Source organism: Galeopterus variegatus, unplaced genomic scaffold (genome assembly GCF_000696425.1).
Source record: "Galeopterus variegatus unplaced genomic scaffold, G_variegatus-3.0.2 Scaffold6080, whole genome shotgun sequence".
In the NCBI taxonomy this organism is placed as follows: domain Eukaryota; kingdom Metazoa; phylum Chordata; class Mammalia; order Dermoptera; family Cynocephalidae; genus Galeopterus; species Galeopterus variegatus.
The window spans coordinates 45,230-60,957 of NW_007732191.1; the positions used below are offsets into that span (position 1 = coordinate 45,230).

The 15,728-nt window shown below is 44.8% G+C and overlaps 2 protein-coding genes across 6 annotated transcripts in view; one reads left to right on the forward strand and one right to left on the reverse strand.

Annotated features, from left to right (window-relative positions):
* Positions 1–58: 58 nt before the first annotated feature.
* On the forward strand, positions 59–1,363 carry LOC103605797 (chromosome unknown open reading frame, human C1orf122). 2 transcript variants are annotated; one of them, XM_008590425.1, is made up of 3 exons: positions 59–348; positions 441–642; positions 886–1,363. In XM_008590425.1, exons 1-3 carry the CDS (start codon positions 314–316, stop codon positions 979–981), a joined length of 333 nt encoding a protein of 110 aa, XP_008588647.1. In that variant the 5' UTR covers positions 59–313; the 3' UTR covers positions 982–1,363. The 2 variants fall into 2 exon arrangements, with proteins under 2 accessions (XP_008588647.1, XP_008588648.1); XM_008590426.1 differs by having other exon boundaries at positions 99–214.
* Positions 1,364–5,645: 4,282 nt separating this feature from the next.
* Positions 5,646–15,728, reverse strand: part of MTF1 (metal-regulatory transcription factor 1) — a 50,564-nt gene continuing 40,481 nt past the window's right edge. For all 4 annotated transcript variants that reach the window (XM_008590430.1, XM_008590428.1, XM_008590429.1 and 1 more), the window contains 4 exons: positions 13,440–13,542; positions 11,562–12,157; positions 8,748–8,811; positions 5,646–7,414 (listed from right to left, as the gene is read on the reverse strand). In XM_008590430.1, the coding sequence (XP_008588652.1) occupies positions 6,984–7,414; positions 8,748–8,811; positions 11,562–12,157; positions 13,440–13,542 (1,194 nt within the window). In that variant the 3' untranslated portion in view covers positions 5,646–6,983. The remainder of the gene's footprint in view (positions 7,415–8,747; positions 8,812–11,561; positions 12,158–13,439; positions 13,543–15,728) is intronic.

Sequence of the window (15,728 nt, forward strand, 5' to 3'; positions counted from 1 at the left end):
TCCGGGCGGAGGCCGCAGGCCCCTCACTCAACCCCATGCTGGCAGCCACCGCGGCCCTCAGCCCCCTGCACGGACGCACTGGAGACATCCCCCCGGCCCCGCTTCCGGGAGGAAGTGACGCGTCTCGTCAGCTTCCGGTTCGGGAGGCTCTGCCCCACCTCCGCGCCGGACAGCTTAAAGGGACCACGACCCCCAGGAGGATTGAAGGAGACCGGTGGGAACCGGGCGGGGCGCAGCTTTGCGGAGCTGTAGTGCAGCGCTGGGGAGGGGGGGCGGCTGAAAGTGGGGCGGTGGTCGGGCCGCGCAGGCGGAGATGGAATGGGGCCCGGGCTCAGACTGGTCACGGGGGTGAGAGTGGGCCCGTTGGGGCGGGAGGAAGGGGCTCGGACCCCGCGCAAACGCTGGCCCTGACCCTCTGTCTCTCGCTCTCTCCCGGGCAGGGAGGCTGCCGGCGTGGACCGCGGGAAGGCGGGGCTGGGGCTCGGCGGGAGGCCACCCCCGCAGCCGCCCCGGGATGAGCGCGCCCAGCAGCTGCTGGACGCGGTGGAGCAGCGGCAGCGGCAGCTCCTGGACACCATCGCTGCCTGCGAGGAGATGCTACGGCAGCTGGGCCGCCGGCGCCCGGAGCCGACTGGTGGCGGGGTCAGTGCCCACCTCGGGCTGGGCCTGGGGGTAGTGTCTGCCCACTGGCGGGACTGGCGAAGCCCTAGCTTCCCTTGGAGGGTGGAAGAGTGCCTAGACCCTTTACCCCTAACCTCCTTTGATCTGGGTGAGAGGTTTTGAAAAAGTTAAGTACTATCCAAATACCAAGTGGCCATATCCTTGCGAGGCCTAATCTGAGGCCTTTCCTCCCAGCCTCACTTTGTTTCTTTCTGTTCCAAATAGAACGCCTCAGCCAAACCTGGAACGCCCCCCCAGCCAGCTGTCTCCACCAGAGGTGGCTTTCCAAAGGATGCTGGCGATGGAGCTGCGGAGCCCTGACCATCCCCAAGCCGGGTGCCCTGACTTTTCTCCATCCCCAGGGCTAGTGGCTGGACTCTGAACAACCCCCTTCAATAAAGGGACCAGTCTTCACTGGCAGTGGCTGGTACTTGGCTCTCAGCCTGGGATGGCAGCTCTCCTAGCAGCTGGGTTCACTCCCACTTCATCCTGGCTGAAGGCAGTGCTGTGCTTTGAAATGTAGCCAACTAATACCCAGTCTGATTGACCGGATCTGGGCAGACCAGCAGTGCTCGCCAGAGTGGTTTGGCCTGCTATGGGGGATCCAAGTCGTGTTATATGTCCATTTCATGCTTTGGGGGGCTCTCAGCCCCACAAAACACCTTCAGCAAAGACTTGATTAAAAGGAAACCTGCAGACTCTCCTGGTGACTGACCTTTCCTTTCTGTTCCCTCTCCAAGACTGATGGCTGGGCAGGGGGGAGTGGTGGAAAAATGTCAGCTATGGGCGGAGATGGGAAGAAATGCCACAGATGCTACGAGATTTAAATAAGCATTTAATTAGGATTTCATTAGTATTTAATATTGCTTTTTCAATTCCAAAAAGTTAAATTTTCACTTCTTAGCAGATATTTTAAAGTACAATATTAAGTTTATACAAAATGAGCAATTAAGCAAACACCATTATTTCACATTCTTCAAAAATACAAATTCATATTTATTCTTTTTTGGGTTTGGAGGTTTCTTCCTTTGGAAGTACTGAACCTGTAACGTTTTCATATCGCTCAGTGGAAGTCCGTTGTTCCCATGTTTCACACTTAAATAAATTTGATAGACTTTTACATAATCCAAATAAAACTATTTGGGATTTTAAAAATTGTTACCAAGACCACTGGCCAATGATTAGTGTGTGTCAAAAAAGAAGGCTCACAGGGGCTCTTGCCTTTCCTGGCTAGAAGATCTGAACCAGAGATTCAGCAAAAACCTGTTTCCAGCAACCTTCCCCTAACAGGGACTAGGAGGAGTTCACAGGAAAAGGGAACAGCCACCTTGAACTCTGACCCCCACCCCTAAATTCTCCAAAGCACAACAAAGGATGCAGACTGTTGAGTCAAACAGTTCTGGGGAGGCCTGAGAACACAGGAGGAAAAGGGCAGAGAAGCCTCTGTCTTGGCACCACTACAAGGACAACAAGGATATTGCAAAAAACACCCCTGGGTTTTGGTGAAAAAAGGTTTTATGAAAAATTTTCCCATAAGAAAAAGTAGAAACTGCATTGAGCTGAGAAAGTGACACTACATTATCACTCAATTTTTGGCCCAGCAGGCACACCACCAAAAGGGCAGTATGTGGTTTTAAACCTCACTTCCAGTAAAAAAAGCTTGTACTATGTACACACTGACATAAAGATCCAGTTTAATTTGCATTTTTCAGTGCAGACTGAGAAGCCCTCTCTTGAATAGGAGTAACAGTGAGAAATGCCCAGACTGTGATCATCAGCTTCCCCAAAGGGCATGAGAAGAAACATGGGGCCTCTTCCCTCTCTCCCCCAAAATATGCAAGAGGAAAGAGGATAAACTGACTGACCAATCAGAAATATGCGTAATTCAGTTTTGTTGCCTCCACACACCCCTGCCCCCAAATATTAAGAAATGGACAATTTCTGATCTATGTCACAGCAGAACCATTTGCATATTGGATCTATGATCATACTGAATCTGCTTTGGCTGGAGTATATTTTTTAAAGTATATAGCCTCAGAATTGAAGATAAAATGGGGGGAGATGAGAAGAAAGAATGTTGATAAAGCAGATTATTAACAGCTTTGTTTACTGAATTTAATGAAGGCTGGAGGCCTTTGCATAAGGAACCAACACAGGTGGTATGGGGAGCAGTATGGAAATGGTTCATGTAGCCCCCTACCCCACCCCACTACCACCAACACACGTCCCCAAACATATTTCTGATTGGTGGTATAAGAAAATTTTAAACTCATGAGCAATATTGTTGTAGTTCCATAAATCAATGGTTTCAGTGACTCTGGAGAAGTCTTTAAGATTAAGAACAATGGATGTGATTACAAATATAAAAGTCTAGAAGGTACCAGGTTTCTACATAGGAACAACCTGTTCCTTTCAGAAATCACTTTGTAACTGTGAAAGAGGGGAAAGATGACAAGGGACAAAGAAATGATGAAAAAGGGCCTCAACAGTCAGCAGAAGAAAACAGGACCCACAGCAGTTCTTCAGAGAGCTTGGGGGACGCGCCCGGGCACACAGGGAAGGCTTGCATAGATTGAGCAGTTACTGAGAATGCATAATAGTGTTTCCCTATGGAGAGCCTCACAGCACAGGGCTGACAGAGCAGAAAAACGCGACCAGGCCAGGGCCACATGGGACAACGACCGTCAAGCTACACATATTGCACCAAGGTAAGTGCTTTTATTCTCACACCTCAATTTAACTTTTTATTCTGAGCAAAAAATAAAACTTTGTGGAAAGTATATATATGTATATATATACACAAAAGAAATTGCAGCAATTGGGTTAAAGATAAAATAACCTAAAGTGCTTTTTTTATTTTATTATTTCTTTAATATACCAATATGAGGTTCTGCAAACTTGTCCCTCTGGACACATTCATCATTATACAGAGTCTGTCAGGAAAACCCACCCACCCTCTATTATACCCATCAGTCCACTGCCTTGACCCTGAAAATAAAACTCTCCAATCTACCCACTCTCCCAGAGGTGGTGAAAAGAAGCCCCTTGCCTTCTACCCAGAGAGGTCTTCACATCTTAAGGCCCCTTCAGGGCTTTGTACCATGATCTCCTTCTAAAGGGAGGTGGAATTCAATAAATGATACCCCTCCTATCACCAAACCAGTGGTGCCCCCATGAGACTGGCCAGACCCTGCCAGGAAAGACTGGGCCATTCTCTCTCTCAATGTCCCACCCACCTGCCTGGGAAGGGCCAAATTCACTAAGGCAGTTTGGTGGTGCCAGCCAAAGTTTCCTACCACTTCCTAAGCCCATGAACTCCAATCCCTGGTGCTAACTAGCACCATTTAAAGGGGCAGTCTAACTGGAAATGCTAGTAGGAGCTGGAAGTATAAATATGCAGAGTGAAAATGGTTATGGTTACCATGGGAAAGAAAAAAAGGCTTGGGCCGGCCTGTGGCTCACTCGGGAGAGTGCGGTGCTGAAAACACCAAGGCCATGGGTTCGGATCCCACATAGGGATGGCCGGTTGCTCACTGGGTAAGCGTGGTGCTGACAACACCAAGTCAAGGGTTAAGATCCCCTTGCCGGTCATCTTTAAAAAAAAAAAAAGAAAGAAAGAAAAAAAGGCTTGAGTTCACCTGCTAGAATCCTGCAGCCCCTCCTAACCTCTCCCTAGGTTCACTCCCAGGTGTGGGAAACCACACTCTCTATGAAAGTTCTTTCTGGCTCCAATTTAGCCAGAGGCCCTCTCTTCTTCAAGGCCCTTGGCACTAGAAGCCAGGCTTATGGAAGGATGGAGCGGGAAAGATGGAAGCGGATGGAAGGAAAGACTGCCTACCCTGTGGAATAAACCTGCTCTTCACAACCACTCACTAGCATTTTAAGCACATTCTGGATTTTTCAAAAGCTGATTGGATCTGACAGTCTCTCTTGTAATCTAAAATCACCCTCAAAAGGCAGATACTTCAACTTCTTCAACTAGAAAACTCTGTCAGCCTAAACACTGTTTTAAGATGCTTCCTCATCACCCCCAATCTTTGGAGAGTGGAAAAATTGCTGACCTGTGTAGGGCCCAACAAGAGCACAGCCCTGCCTAACCAGGAAGAAGCAATATTTAAACCATGGATGCTTTAAATGTCCTTCCCTGGGCTCCTATTTCCCACCTCAACTCCCAGGGAACACAAATCCCAGGTGTTCATAGGGTGGGCATGTGGGAAGGTCATTACTGCCTCTGATACAAACTAACTTTGGGGTCCCACCCACTGCTCGCTCAGAAGTTGGTGAGTTAACAGCAAGGGCCCTACCTCAAAGCTTCCTATGGGTGCAAGGCCCAGAGACAGCCAAGGACAACCCACGCTCAGCAGGTGGTTTTCCAGGAGGACTAACCCACCATAGTAACAGATTCCTCCTGCCTTATTGACTTCTGCTGAGGTCAACAGTCACCAAAACTTACAGCCTTTTGGGGAGGGCAAGTGCAGAAGGCTAAAAAGGAATCAATTCTCCTGACTAGAATTCTGGAATGAGAAATCAGCTGCTTGTAGTTAAGCCCATTTCTCCTCATGGCAGTAACAGCACTTACCACCACTACCCTCTTGTCCAAGTCTGTCCCTGAACATCCTGGCAAAAGGCAGGGTCTCTGGCTCCAATGTAAATTATCTGCTTTGGATACTATCTTGGCTGGCCCTGAGTAATGGCTAAGAGGATAGGAGAGTGACCAATAGCGATCTCTTTACATTAGGGAGTGGAAATGCAAGGCAAAATTACGGCTGCTTTCTGCCTGACACCGTTGACTCAGAAAAGCAGCCTTGTTTGTGGAACACTGCTCCTTGCTCGAGGAAGGGAAAGGGCTCCTGGGAGGCAGAGGCCTATCCACACCCTGGGCCATGCTTGGCTCCTGAGCTTGGTGAGCACTCATGACTACATTAATTTCCATTCTAGTGTGGATTGTATTTTATGTTTTATTTTAAGAGGCAATGACTTGGAGCCAAAGGCAGACAGATGGATTTAATTCTATACACAAATCAAAAAAAATTTTTCTATAACACAACTTAATGAAACATTCCAAATGAGATAACTTATTGCAACATTTCAGGCTTTTTGGTGGAAGGGGAATTTTTTGTTTTGTTTTACCCTGAGTAGAAGATCATTGTTTTTGTTTTTTGCTTTTTCTTTTTTCTTTTTGTTTAGAAATCACATGACTAAGCTGAGCAAATCACATCCTTGTTTGCACTGTACTATGCTGTATGCAAAATCCAGAGGGGTGAAGGGCAAAGATGGAAGGGGGCGACCAAAAGCCGGGCTAGAACCTGGATCCAGGACACCTGGTCTGCCAATTATATGCCACCTCATACATATTCCCTTAAATCTGCACCTTTTCCTGATAAGCACAATGCAGCCCTTCTGCTCTGAGGAAGGAAATACCATTAAAAGGAAGGCAGACTACCAACCAGCAACTGGCCATAAGCCACATGTTCACTCTAGGACAAAACGGAGATGTTCTCCAAGGAAAATTCACTGCAATCTGCAAGCTTTGGCAAACAACTGAACGACAGAAAGAGCCAGGAAGGCAAAGTCTGTGGTGATGTTGCTAGAGCCTGCTCTGCACACACTTCATCCACAGACAGCAGTCAACGACTTGCTGAGGGCCCCTGCAGAACCAAATCAGCTCCACAGCCTGCGGGCCAGGCCCTAAAGGTGGCCATTTGTGCTGAAGCAGGCTATAGGTGATCCCTCCCTACCCACCTGAGCTCCACCAATGCCAAGCGCAAACACCACCACCATCACACCCAAACTCTATTCAACTCATGGCCATTTCACTGGCCTTTGCTGCTGCCTCTTTGATGGAGCGAGAGTCTGGCCTTCCGAGCAAGCGTCAGCCTCAGATTCAAAAAAGACACACTGGGAGGAGCAACACCCGACATACTGAACTCTCCTGCCCGATCCACAAAGACCCCAGTGCCAGTGAAGGGCAGTATCAGATTGATGGAAACCACACCCTTTCATTCAGAATTTTTATGCATACGAGTAACCTTAATTTCCAAGTTCACATGACAATAAGCAAAAGTGACATACAGTGCAGCCAAACAGTTCATTTATAACTTAGCTTTTTTTTGTTTGTTTTTTTGTTTTTTTTTTGTTTTTCCAAAGATCAGTTCCTTAAAATGGATGCTCCTGGGATGTGAATAAAGAAAATACATCTGAAAGGTGAGGATTTCAAACAGTAGATTTCTTCATCCTTCAAGTTTCTGAGCCCATGATGGCAGGCATCACCCCTCATGCCTCCTGCTCCCCTCTCTTCTTGCAGGTGAGCACACAAGGGCCCGTCACTTGGAGAAGCTGCTGGCCAGGCCCATCTCCTCCTCCCCCTGCAGTAGTGCTTCAATGGGAATCAGATTGGACGGGGTATCCAGGCTGTGGAGGGACAGAAACTCTGACATATCCATGGCACTTAATGTTTCTGTCTGAGGGTCTGAAGGAGTCTCTGTTTGTCTGCTTTGCTCACGGGAAGACAGTACGGTGGAGGATGATGACAGTGGGGCAGAGGGTGAGGAAAAAGTCTGTGGTGGTAGCTGTAGGCTGGGCCCATCAGGAGGTTGGGGGTTTGGTTCTGGAGGGGGTGGGGAAGAACAGCCCTTTCTCCTGCCAGACGCCCGCTCCTTTGCAGAGTCCCGGCATGCACACTGACACTGACATGCTTCCTCTTGTTTGATGATGATCACAGGAACACTGAGGCCAATCTGCTGTACAGAGCTCCCTGTGAGAGAGGCGAGAGAGACTGCTCTTCAGGTAGCCACAGGGCAGGGGCAGGAAGGACAGGGGTCTATAGACTAGGTGAGAGCTGAGTGCCATGGAGGCGGAAATGGTGGGAAGGAAGGACGCCAGGCTCCAGGCTTTGTTCTGCTTTAAATTGGACCACGTTCCTCCTCAGGTAAAAGGCCCCTGGCACTCCCCATCCCTCCAAGACAAAGCCCCCGCTTCCTTAGAAAGCCACACAGACAATCTAGATGCACCCTGTGTTTCCAGCTTCATTTCCAGCCATTCTCCGCTGCTCCCTCCATGCCAGCCACAGCTGACGCCTCCCTTTTCCTGACACATTCTTTATACCTCTGGGTCTGTGGGCTCCTCCTTTTGCCTAAACTCCCCTCACACTGCTGTTCTTTTGGAGAACTTACACTCATCTTTCACAACCCATCTTATGACTCCCCCTCTCCTGATGCAGTATTTCCTGTAGACCTGTGCAGATAGCCCGGGTGAAGGTAGCTCTGAGCTTTCTGGCATGTGAGCAAGTACTGTGCTGCTGTCTTCCTTCCGTACCTGTCCCCACGCTGTACAGTACTTGCTTAGTTCTGCCAGCCCGAGAGACTCTGAGCTCCTTTAGGACCTCTCACTCATCTTCGTAGCCCCAGTGTCTGACACACAACACCACAGGTGTCAGTCTCCTTTTACCCAGCAGGCCTCACATGCATGCACATTCTCTCTCTCTTTTGTGTGTGTATGTGCATTGTGTGCACCACACTCTGAATTCAGCCAGGCTTTGTGTGTCTCAACAGAGTTAAAGACCCAATGGGCAGGAGAACAGAGTAGGAATTAGGCCTGGGAACTAGTGCTTTGGCTTGGCCATGAATCACTTATGATCTTGGGGGAGTCATTTAATCTTTCTGGGTCCCAGTTTCCTAATCTATAAAAGAAAGAGTTTGAATAAAAGGACCTTTCAGCTTTATATTAGAGTCTGACCCAGATGCTATTTCTTCATTACTGTAATTAGAAAAAAGTCCAGTGAATTAACAACTGCTCTCTTTAGCATTAACTGTGATTCAAACTTTTTTCTGGCTACACTTAGAGCTGTATCTGAAAGGAAAAGAAATGTTACTAGTTAAAGAATGTTAAACACAGTATTTATGCTGGAAGTACACTAACTTCTAGTAGTTGTGAGAATATGAAATACTCTAATAAGCAACATGGCAAATTTAACTGAGGCTGTTTAAAGATTTTTAAGGTTTTAAAAACTAGGGCAAAGCAATAATTAACTAAGTCTCAAGGGGCCCAGAAAGTTGACTTTCTCTTAAGGCTAACATGGAATTACATACCTGTACTACTGGCTACTGGTACTGCAGTGGTAAAAAACACCTTCTCAACTTTAGATGCTTGCTGCTGGGGAAAAAAAAAATCACATTTATGGTCACTCTCATATGGCAGATCTCCAAGGACCTGAAGCCTCCCCAACTGTAATGGTCATCTAAGAGGACAGAAAACCCTCAGTGTTCAGTGATTGTGGCACTAAGTGCTATTTCGTTTCTGCTCTGACGTGAGGGTGCTGCATCGTTTGACATGCAGCACTTCCAGTGCCACTAGCTTTGTACCCTCCTACTTGGCTGTCTCCCAGCTGCCTAATCCAGTGGGTCCTGTGTGTCCAAATGCTCCTCCAAGGTTGCTTTTCTCAAGCTGATCGTCTTCTCAGAGGAAGCCCCAGGGCTAGCTTTCCATCTCCTCCTCTGCTCTCCAATATTTCTGTGAAGCTGGAAAATTCTTTTTCCCCCCTCAGGGATAAAGCTGCACGCTAAGGACAGACTAAGGCTTCCACTCACAGGCAGACAGCCTGTGAAGGCCCTGGGCAGTGTGTTGTGAGCTGCCCAGGACAGTTCAAGATGGGCCCTGGACTCAGCCAGATCTGGATTCAAGTCCAAGTTCTACCGCTTATTACTTGCTGACGTCAGACAAGTGATTTAACTTCTTAGAGTCTCAGTTTCCTTATCTGTAAAAATGAGAATAATAACCAAACACTCTCTCAAAGGACCCTGTGAGGATTAAATGAGATGATGTGCAGAGCACTTGGCACAGGGTGAACATTCAGTAAACAACAGCTGTGTATGGTACTACTAAGCAGGACTATAAAATCATGCCCAGAAAAATCACTCTTATCCCTTTAGTACATTTCCTATTAAACTGGCTAAAGGGTTTCGGCTTTCTTCAAGTCTTATCTGAAAGAGGCTTTGCCCTTTTATCTCTTTAAGGAAAAAAAAGTGCCTCTAAGATGAGTCTGGGAGGAAAGTCACATTCTGGAAAAATTATAGGAGATAACGCTATAAAATAATGATGGAGAAATGAGGCCCATATTTAAATACATGAAAATGAATTACGTGGAAAAGGAATGACACTTGTTTCATGCAGCTACCCAGGGCAGGTCCAGAAAAAATGATAAAAACTACATGGAAACAGACTGAGTCACAACACTGGAAAGACGTTTCCAATGACTCTGAAAATGGAAAGAGGCTGCATCTAGGTGGCTGGCACCCTACCCATTTCTGGAATTTGAGTGCTCTCACTATTTAGCTCTAATAGCAGCACATATCCAGCCACAGATGTTCCTATCTAGTACATTCTTTTCTCCATCTAACTCCTACCCATATGTCAAAGCTCACCTGACCTGTACGGCCACCCAACAAGCCCTCAGTGTCTGAACTTCTTAACTGGCAGCACAACGTAGTAGCCAACAGCACAGGCTCTGGGGGCAGTCTGCCCATGCTCAAATCCCAGCTATGTGACCTTTGAGCAGCCACTTAACCTCTCTGGATCTCAGCTCTCCGTTGGTAAAACCATACCTACCTCCTAGGATTGTTGTAATGTGTTAAAAAGTGCTTAGTGTAACATATCGAGATATAGATATATAGAGGCCGTAAAAAGATCAGTGGTTGCTAGGGGAGAGGGGGAGAGGGAGAAGGAATGAATAAGTGAAGCCCAGGGAATTTTTAGGGTGTTGAAACTATTCTGGGTACTGTAATGGTGGATACATGACATTATGCATTTGTCAAAACCAAAGAATTGTACAACACAAAGAATGAATCCTAATGTAAACTATGGGCTTTAGTTAATAATAATACTGGTTCATCAATTTAGTTAATTACAATACTGGTTCATCAATTGCAACAAATGTACACAGTGACACAAGATGTTAATAATAGGGGAAACTGTGGTGGGCGAAAAGGGTATATGGGAAATCTCCATACTATCTGTTCAATAAAATCTAAAAATCTAAAATCTAAAAAAAAAGTAATTTAAGATAATGTACATAAGGTAATGATGACTGATGCATGTTAGATCCTCAATTTTAAAAAGTGCTTACTTAACACAATAAGTCCTTACATATAGTGAGGGCTCAACAAATAATAGCTGCTATCATTTTCTTAATTGCCATTATTATTATTATTATTAGGCATTTTATCTACTGGTAGTATTAACTTTCTTTTAGGCATTTAGGCCTCTTTAACTAGAATATAAGTTTTCACGAAAAAGAAATGTTTTCCACTTTTCTGTATCCTCCAGAGTATCCAGAGTAGTATACAACAAATAATTGGCTCTCAAAATATATTTAATTGGATAACCAAGTCATTTCCATAGTCATTGAGACCAAACACTTTCTTAGAAAATAATTCTATGGTGGGCTCTGAAAGTACAAATTGTTTCTCCGAATAGCCACTGCTGTCTGGATCTATATGACAGGGTCACATCAATCCCTCACATTGGTCTGACTCTGCCCTAGAGACAACTGCTTTCCTGAAATATTCTCGGGCCTTTAGCATTTGTTGACTGCTTAATCTGTACTAGATTATGCAATTAGACTACTAGATTATGCAATTAGATTGTATTATCAGTAGGAATATTTGCTCAAGTGCCTACTGCTAAATAAACATAAAGATTGTTTCTCTGCCTCCTTATAGTAGGTACTAATCACAGAATTCCCTGGATTTATACCATTCGATTACAGGGAAAATGACTAAAAGGTAGAATTACATGTTTCAGGGTGGATAAGATAGCCATTTTCCTTTCTGAAATAAAAGCCTCTGAACATGTCACCTACGTAAATACACTTCACCCCACTGGGTACATTTATACATAATACTTACAATTTGTTCCTGGTTCTGTGGTGAACTGGTGGCACCATTTAATATCCATTGTAAGTTCTGTTCTCCCATGACTAGGCTGGACTGCAGGATAGCCGTGTTGGGAGTTGGGGTGATGGTTATAGTGGGATTATTAGTTAGGACAGAGTTGGCACCCAGGGGCAGAGTCTGGACCATGGCTGGCAGGGGCTCAGTAGTACTTTGTGGTGGGGCTGGTGTTGCCGCGGCTGATGCCACCGCTGTTGCTGATGCAGAAGCCCCAGCAACGACAGAAAGTCCTGGTACGATGGGCTGTGGTGCCTGGGGGTGTGGAAGAAACTCTTGATGATTAGCAGCAAACTGTGTGCTGTGGGGAACAGGCACTTCTGGAGGTTGTAAGAGAGCAGGGGGGTTGCCAAATGCAGCTTGCTGGGAACCAGTTCCTAGGGAGGGAGCAGGCGGAGGAGCAGACGGAGTTGAGGCTGGTAGTAGAGGCTGGGGTGGCTCGGAGATGCCAGGCTGCAGTACAAGTGGAAGAGATAAAGATGCTGAATTTCCTGTGGATGGCGGAACATCACTGACTGACTCTGCATCACCATTAAAACTTTCAATCAAGGCAGCTGGCAAGAAAAAGAAACAGAAATATATATACATATCCCAAGCCTTATATGAGCCACAAAAACACAGTCATTATGGGCTAAACACAAGACAGATGAAGTCTGTTAGAGCCAATTCCTTCACTACTAGCAGGCTGCCTTTCTACTTTTCACTTAATGATACCAGGTTTCACAATCAACCTCACTTTCTAAATGTGAAGACCTAGTAAAGGTCTAACCACAAAAAAATATGTCCCAAGTCTTTTCTGGAAAAGAGACTAGACAGCCTTTTTTTGTGGCATGACCAGTGAATACACTTTCTGACTACTGTGAAGCTTTATGAACAGATTCTCATTCAAACACAATATACCAAACTCCAGGCAAGAAACTGTGAGCTGGTTGTCAACAGAGGGGACCACAGTTTTTGTTTTGTTTTGTTTTTTTGTTTGTTTTGTTTTTTGGTGGCTGGCCAGTACTGAGAATCAAACCCTTGTCTTTGGTGTCACAAGGCTGCACTCTAAGCAACTCAGCTAACTGGCCAGTCCCACTGAAACACAATATGATCTATACATCTGAAGCTTGGTTTGTGGGTCCGATCCATTCATGAACAGGGTATCTCATCAGAAGAAAGACCTCACAGCTCCTCTCATTTTTTAAAGCCAACAAGAGTAGAAACCCTCTTCTTCAGGAGCTGAGAGAAGTAGGGGAAAGATGAAATTGAAGTGAAAGGCCTATATTTTTCTGACCCTTCATGAAAAGCTTGTTTCATAGGGGCTGGCGGGTTAGCTCATTTGGTTAGAGTGCAGCCTTTTAATACCAAGGTCATGAGTTCAGATCTCTGTACAGGCCAGCCACCAAAAATAAATAAACAAATAAATAAATAAATTTTTTTAAAAGCTGGCCAATTAGGTCAGTTGGTTAGAGCGCCACCTTGTAACACCAAGGTCAAAGGTTCAGATCCCTGTCCCAGCCAGCTGCCCCCCAAAAATACCTTGTTTCATTTAAGCTAAAATATTTCACTGTGGGCCGGCCTGTGGCTCACTCAGGAGAGTGCGGTGCTGATAACACCAAGCCCATGGGTTCAGATCCCTATATAGGGATGGCCAGTTCGCTCACTGGCTGAGCATGGTTCTGACAACACCAAGCCAAGGGTTAAGATCCCCTTACGGCTCATCTTCTAAAAAATAAATAAATAAAATAAAACAAAATAAAATATTTCACTGTGCCTGTTATTCAGTGCGTCACCAAGTACAAATTCCCTTTCCCAGTGCTGAGATGTGAGCAGAAGAGAGTCTGTATTACAAACCTGTCTGTTGAGGATCTTCCTGAATTGCCGTATCGTCTGAATTCTGGAACATTGATTCAAAGATGATTGCTGGTGAAATTGTGCTGAGGTCCTGGCCCTGTGTCTGATGAGGAAAGACAAAGACGTGAGACCTGCCATCCTTAAACGATTCATCACCATGACAGAATATATTCAGAGCAGCAGAACCAGAATGAGGTTTTGATATGCTATTGTTTCTACCTTCTCCTGTTTCAAAGTGACATATAGTCCCCTAAACCTCAGACGCTGAGGATTTGAGTCTTCAAGTACTCTACAACAGGAGGTGGCAAACTATGACTTGCAAGTTGATTGCCTGTTTTTGTAAATAAAGTTTTATCGGAATACTCATTCATTTATGTCTATGTTGCTTTCATGCTACGACAGCAAAGTTTAGTAGTTGCAACAGAGACCATGTGGTCCACAAAGCCTAAAATATTTACTCTCTGGCCCTTTATCAATAAAAGGCTTGTCAGGGCTGGCTGGTTACCTTAGTTGGTTAGAGTGTGGTGCTGATAACACCAAGTTTCAGAATTTGATTGTTATACTGGCCAGCTGCCAAAAAATAAAAAAAAAGAGCTTGTCAACCCCTGCTCTGAAAGACCAAATTTTACATAAAAAAATGAATCCGTATAATATCCATTACCCTGCAACTTGCTTTTCTCATGTAATAATAACATATTGTGAATATCTTTCCAAGGTCATTACATAATATCTATGATATTCTAGTATGTTCATATAGTAATACATTAACCAATACAAAGGAACTTAAAATGACAAATAATAATGACAGCCTTATACGTAATAAAAGGTCAGAGACATTAAAAAAAATAAAATATAGGGGGGAAAAAAAACAAACATGATGCCCTGAGAGCCTGACTCCTGCAAGGCACTAACTAAAATGACCACTCTTCACTTTAGTTAAGTGGGGGGAAAACTGCAATTCTTTTATCCACAGTCCACCTCCACCTCTGCATTCTGTAGGGCAAGAATGACACTACAGAAGTGTAGGCAAACAACTGAAAAAAGTCAAGCAAGGAGGGGCAAGGATGGGGAGGCTGTGGCACACTGGAGAGGATGTGCCCCTGTCATCTAAAGGGCTTTGGCTGAGCACTGCCATGGCACTAGGCAGGCCAAGGATCACCAGAGCTCAACAAAGGGCCGAAATTTGGGTTTCTACGTGAAATCTACTGACTGGTAAATAAAAGCAAGTAACTGAAAATAATTTAAAAGCACTGTACAGACCAAAATAAACCCTATCTTCAAGCTAGATTTTGCCCAGTGCCAACTAATGTTTTAAGGTCATTTTGCAACAACTCTGCTTCTGGGAAGGAGAACTCAGAAGGTCCATTCTGGGGCTGGGCAGAAGTGTGCTGAGTGTGGCTATCCAAAAATCTAGAAGTCCTCAGAGATGAACAGCCCACTGGACCAAGAGGGGTCAATTATTCTATCATGACTCCACTGGCTGGAAGAAAGAGAGGGGAAGTTCTGTTATTGTACTGCCAGTATGATGGAACCTATGTGGGACTTCCAGCTTCTAGGCCAAGGGAGTTAAGACTCACAGGCCACGAGTGTGCCCTTAACATTTACATTGTGACACAAAATAAGAAATACATTTTACATTATATATACTTACATAAGTATACATATGTACCTCATATCATATCCATACCCATATGTATAACTGAAACAAAAGTCTATGAAACAGAGCTTACCCTTACTATGTGCAATGGCCTCTGATATTATCTATTCTGTCAATGACTTTGAAATGCTGATTATAAACCACCATTTTATAACCCAATAAAGAGGTGCAATCCAGTTTGAAAAATAGTGGGCTAACAACTACCACTAAGCTGTAAGCTTTGCAACTTCCTCATGGTTATTATTTTTGTTCCATCTGTTTATAAATCATTATCAGTAGTAACATCATTAAAAAGAAATGCGTTATACTTGTCAATGAGGACTCAACAACACCAGGGAAAAACAAAGAAATGGGCATCAGCACTACATATAATGGCTCCAAACCAGAAACTACCCAAATGCCCAATAGGAAAAAGAACAAACTGTGGTATATCCATTCAACGTAATACTGTTCAACAACAAGAATAAATGATCTACATCTATACGTATCAATACTGATTAATTTCTTAAACACCATGTTAAGAGAAAAAAGCCAGACACAAACAAGTACATGATTCCAATTATAAAAGCACAAAAACAGGAGAAACTAATCTCAATTGTTTTTTTTTTTTTTTTTTTTTTTTTTTTTTTTCC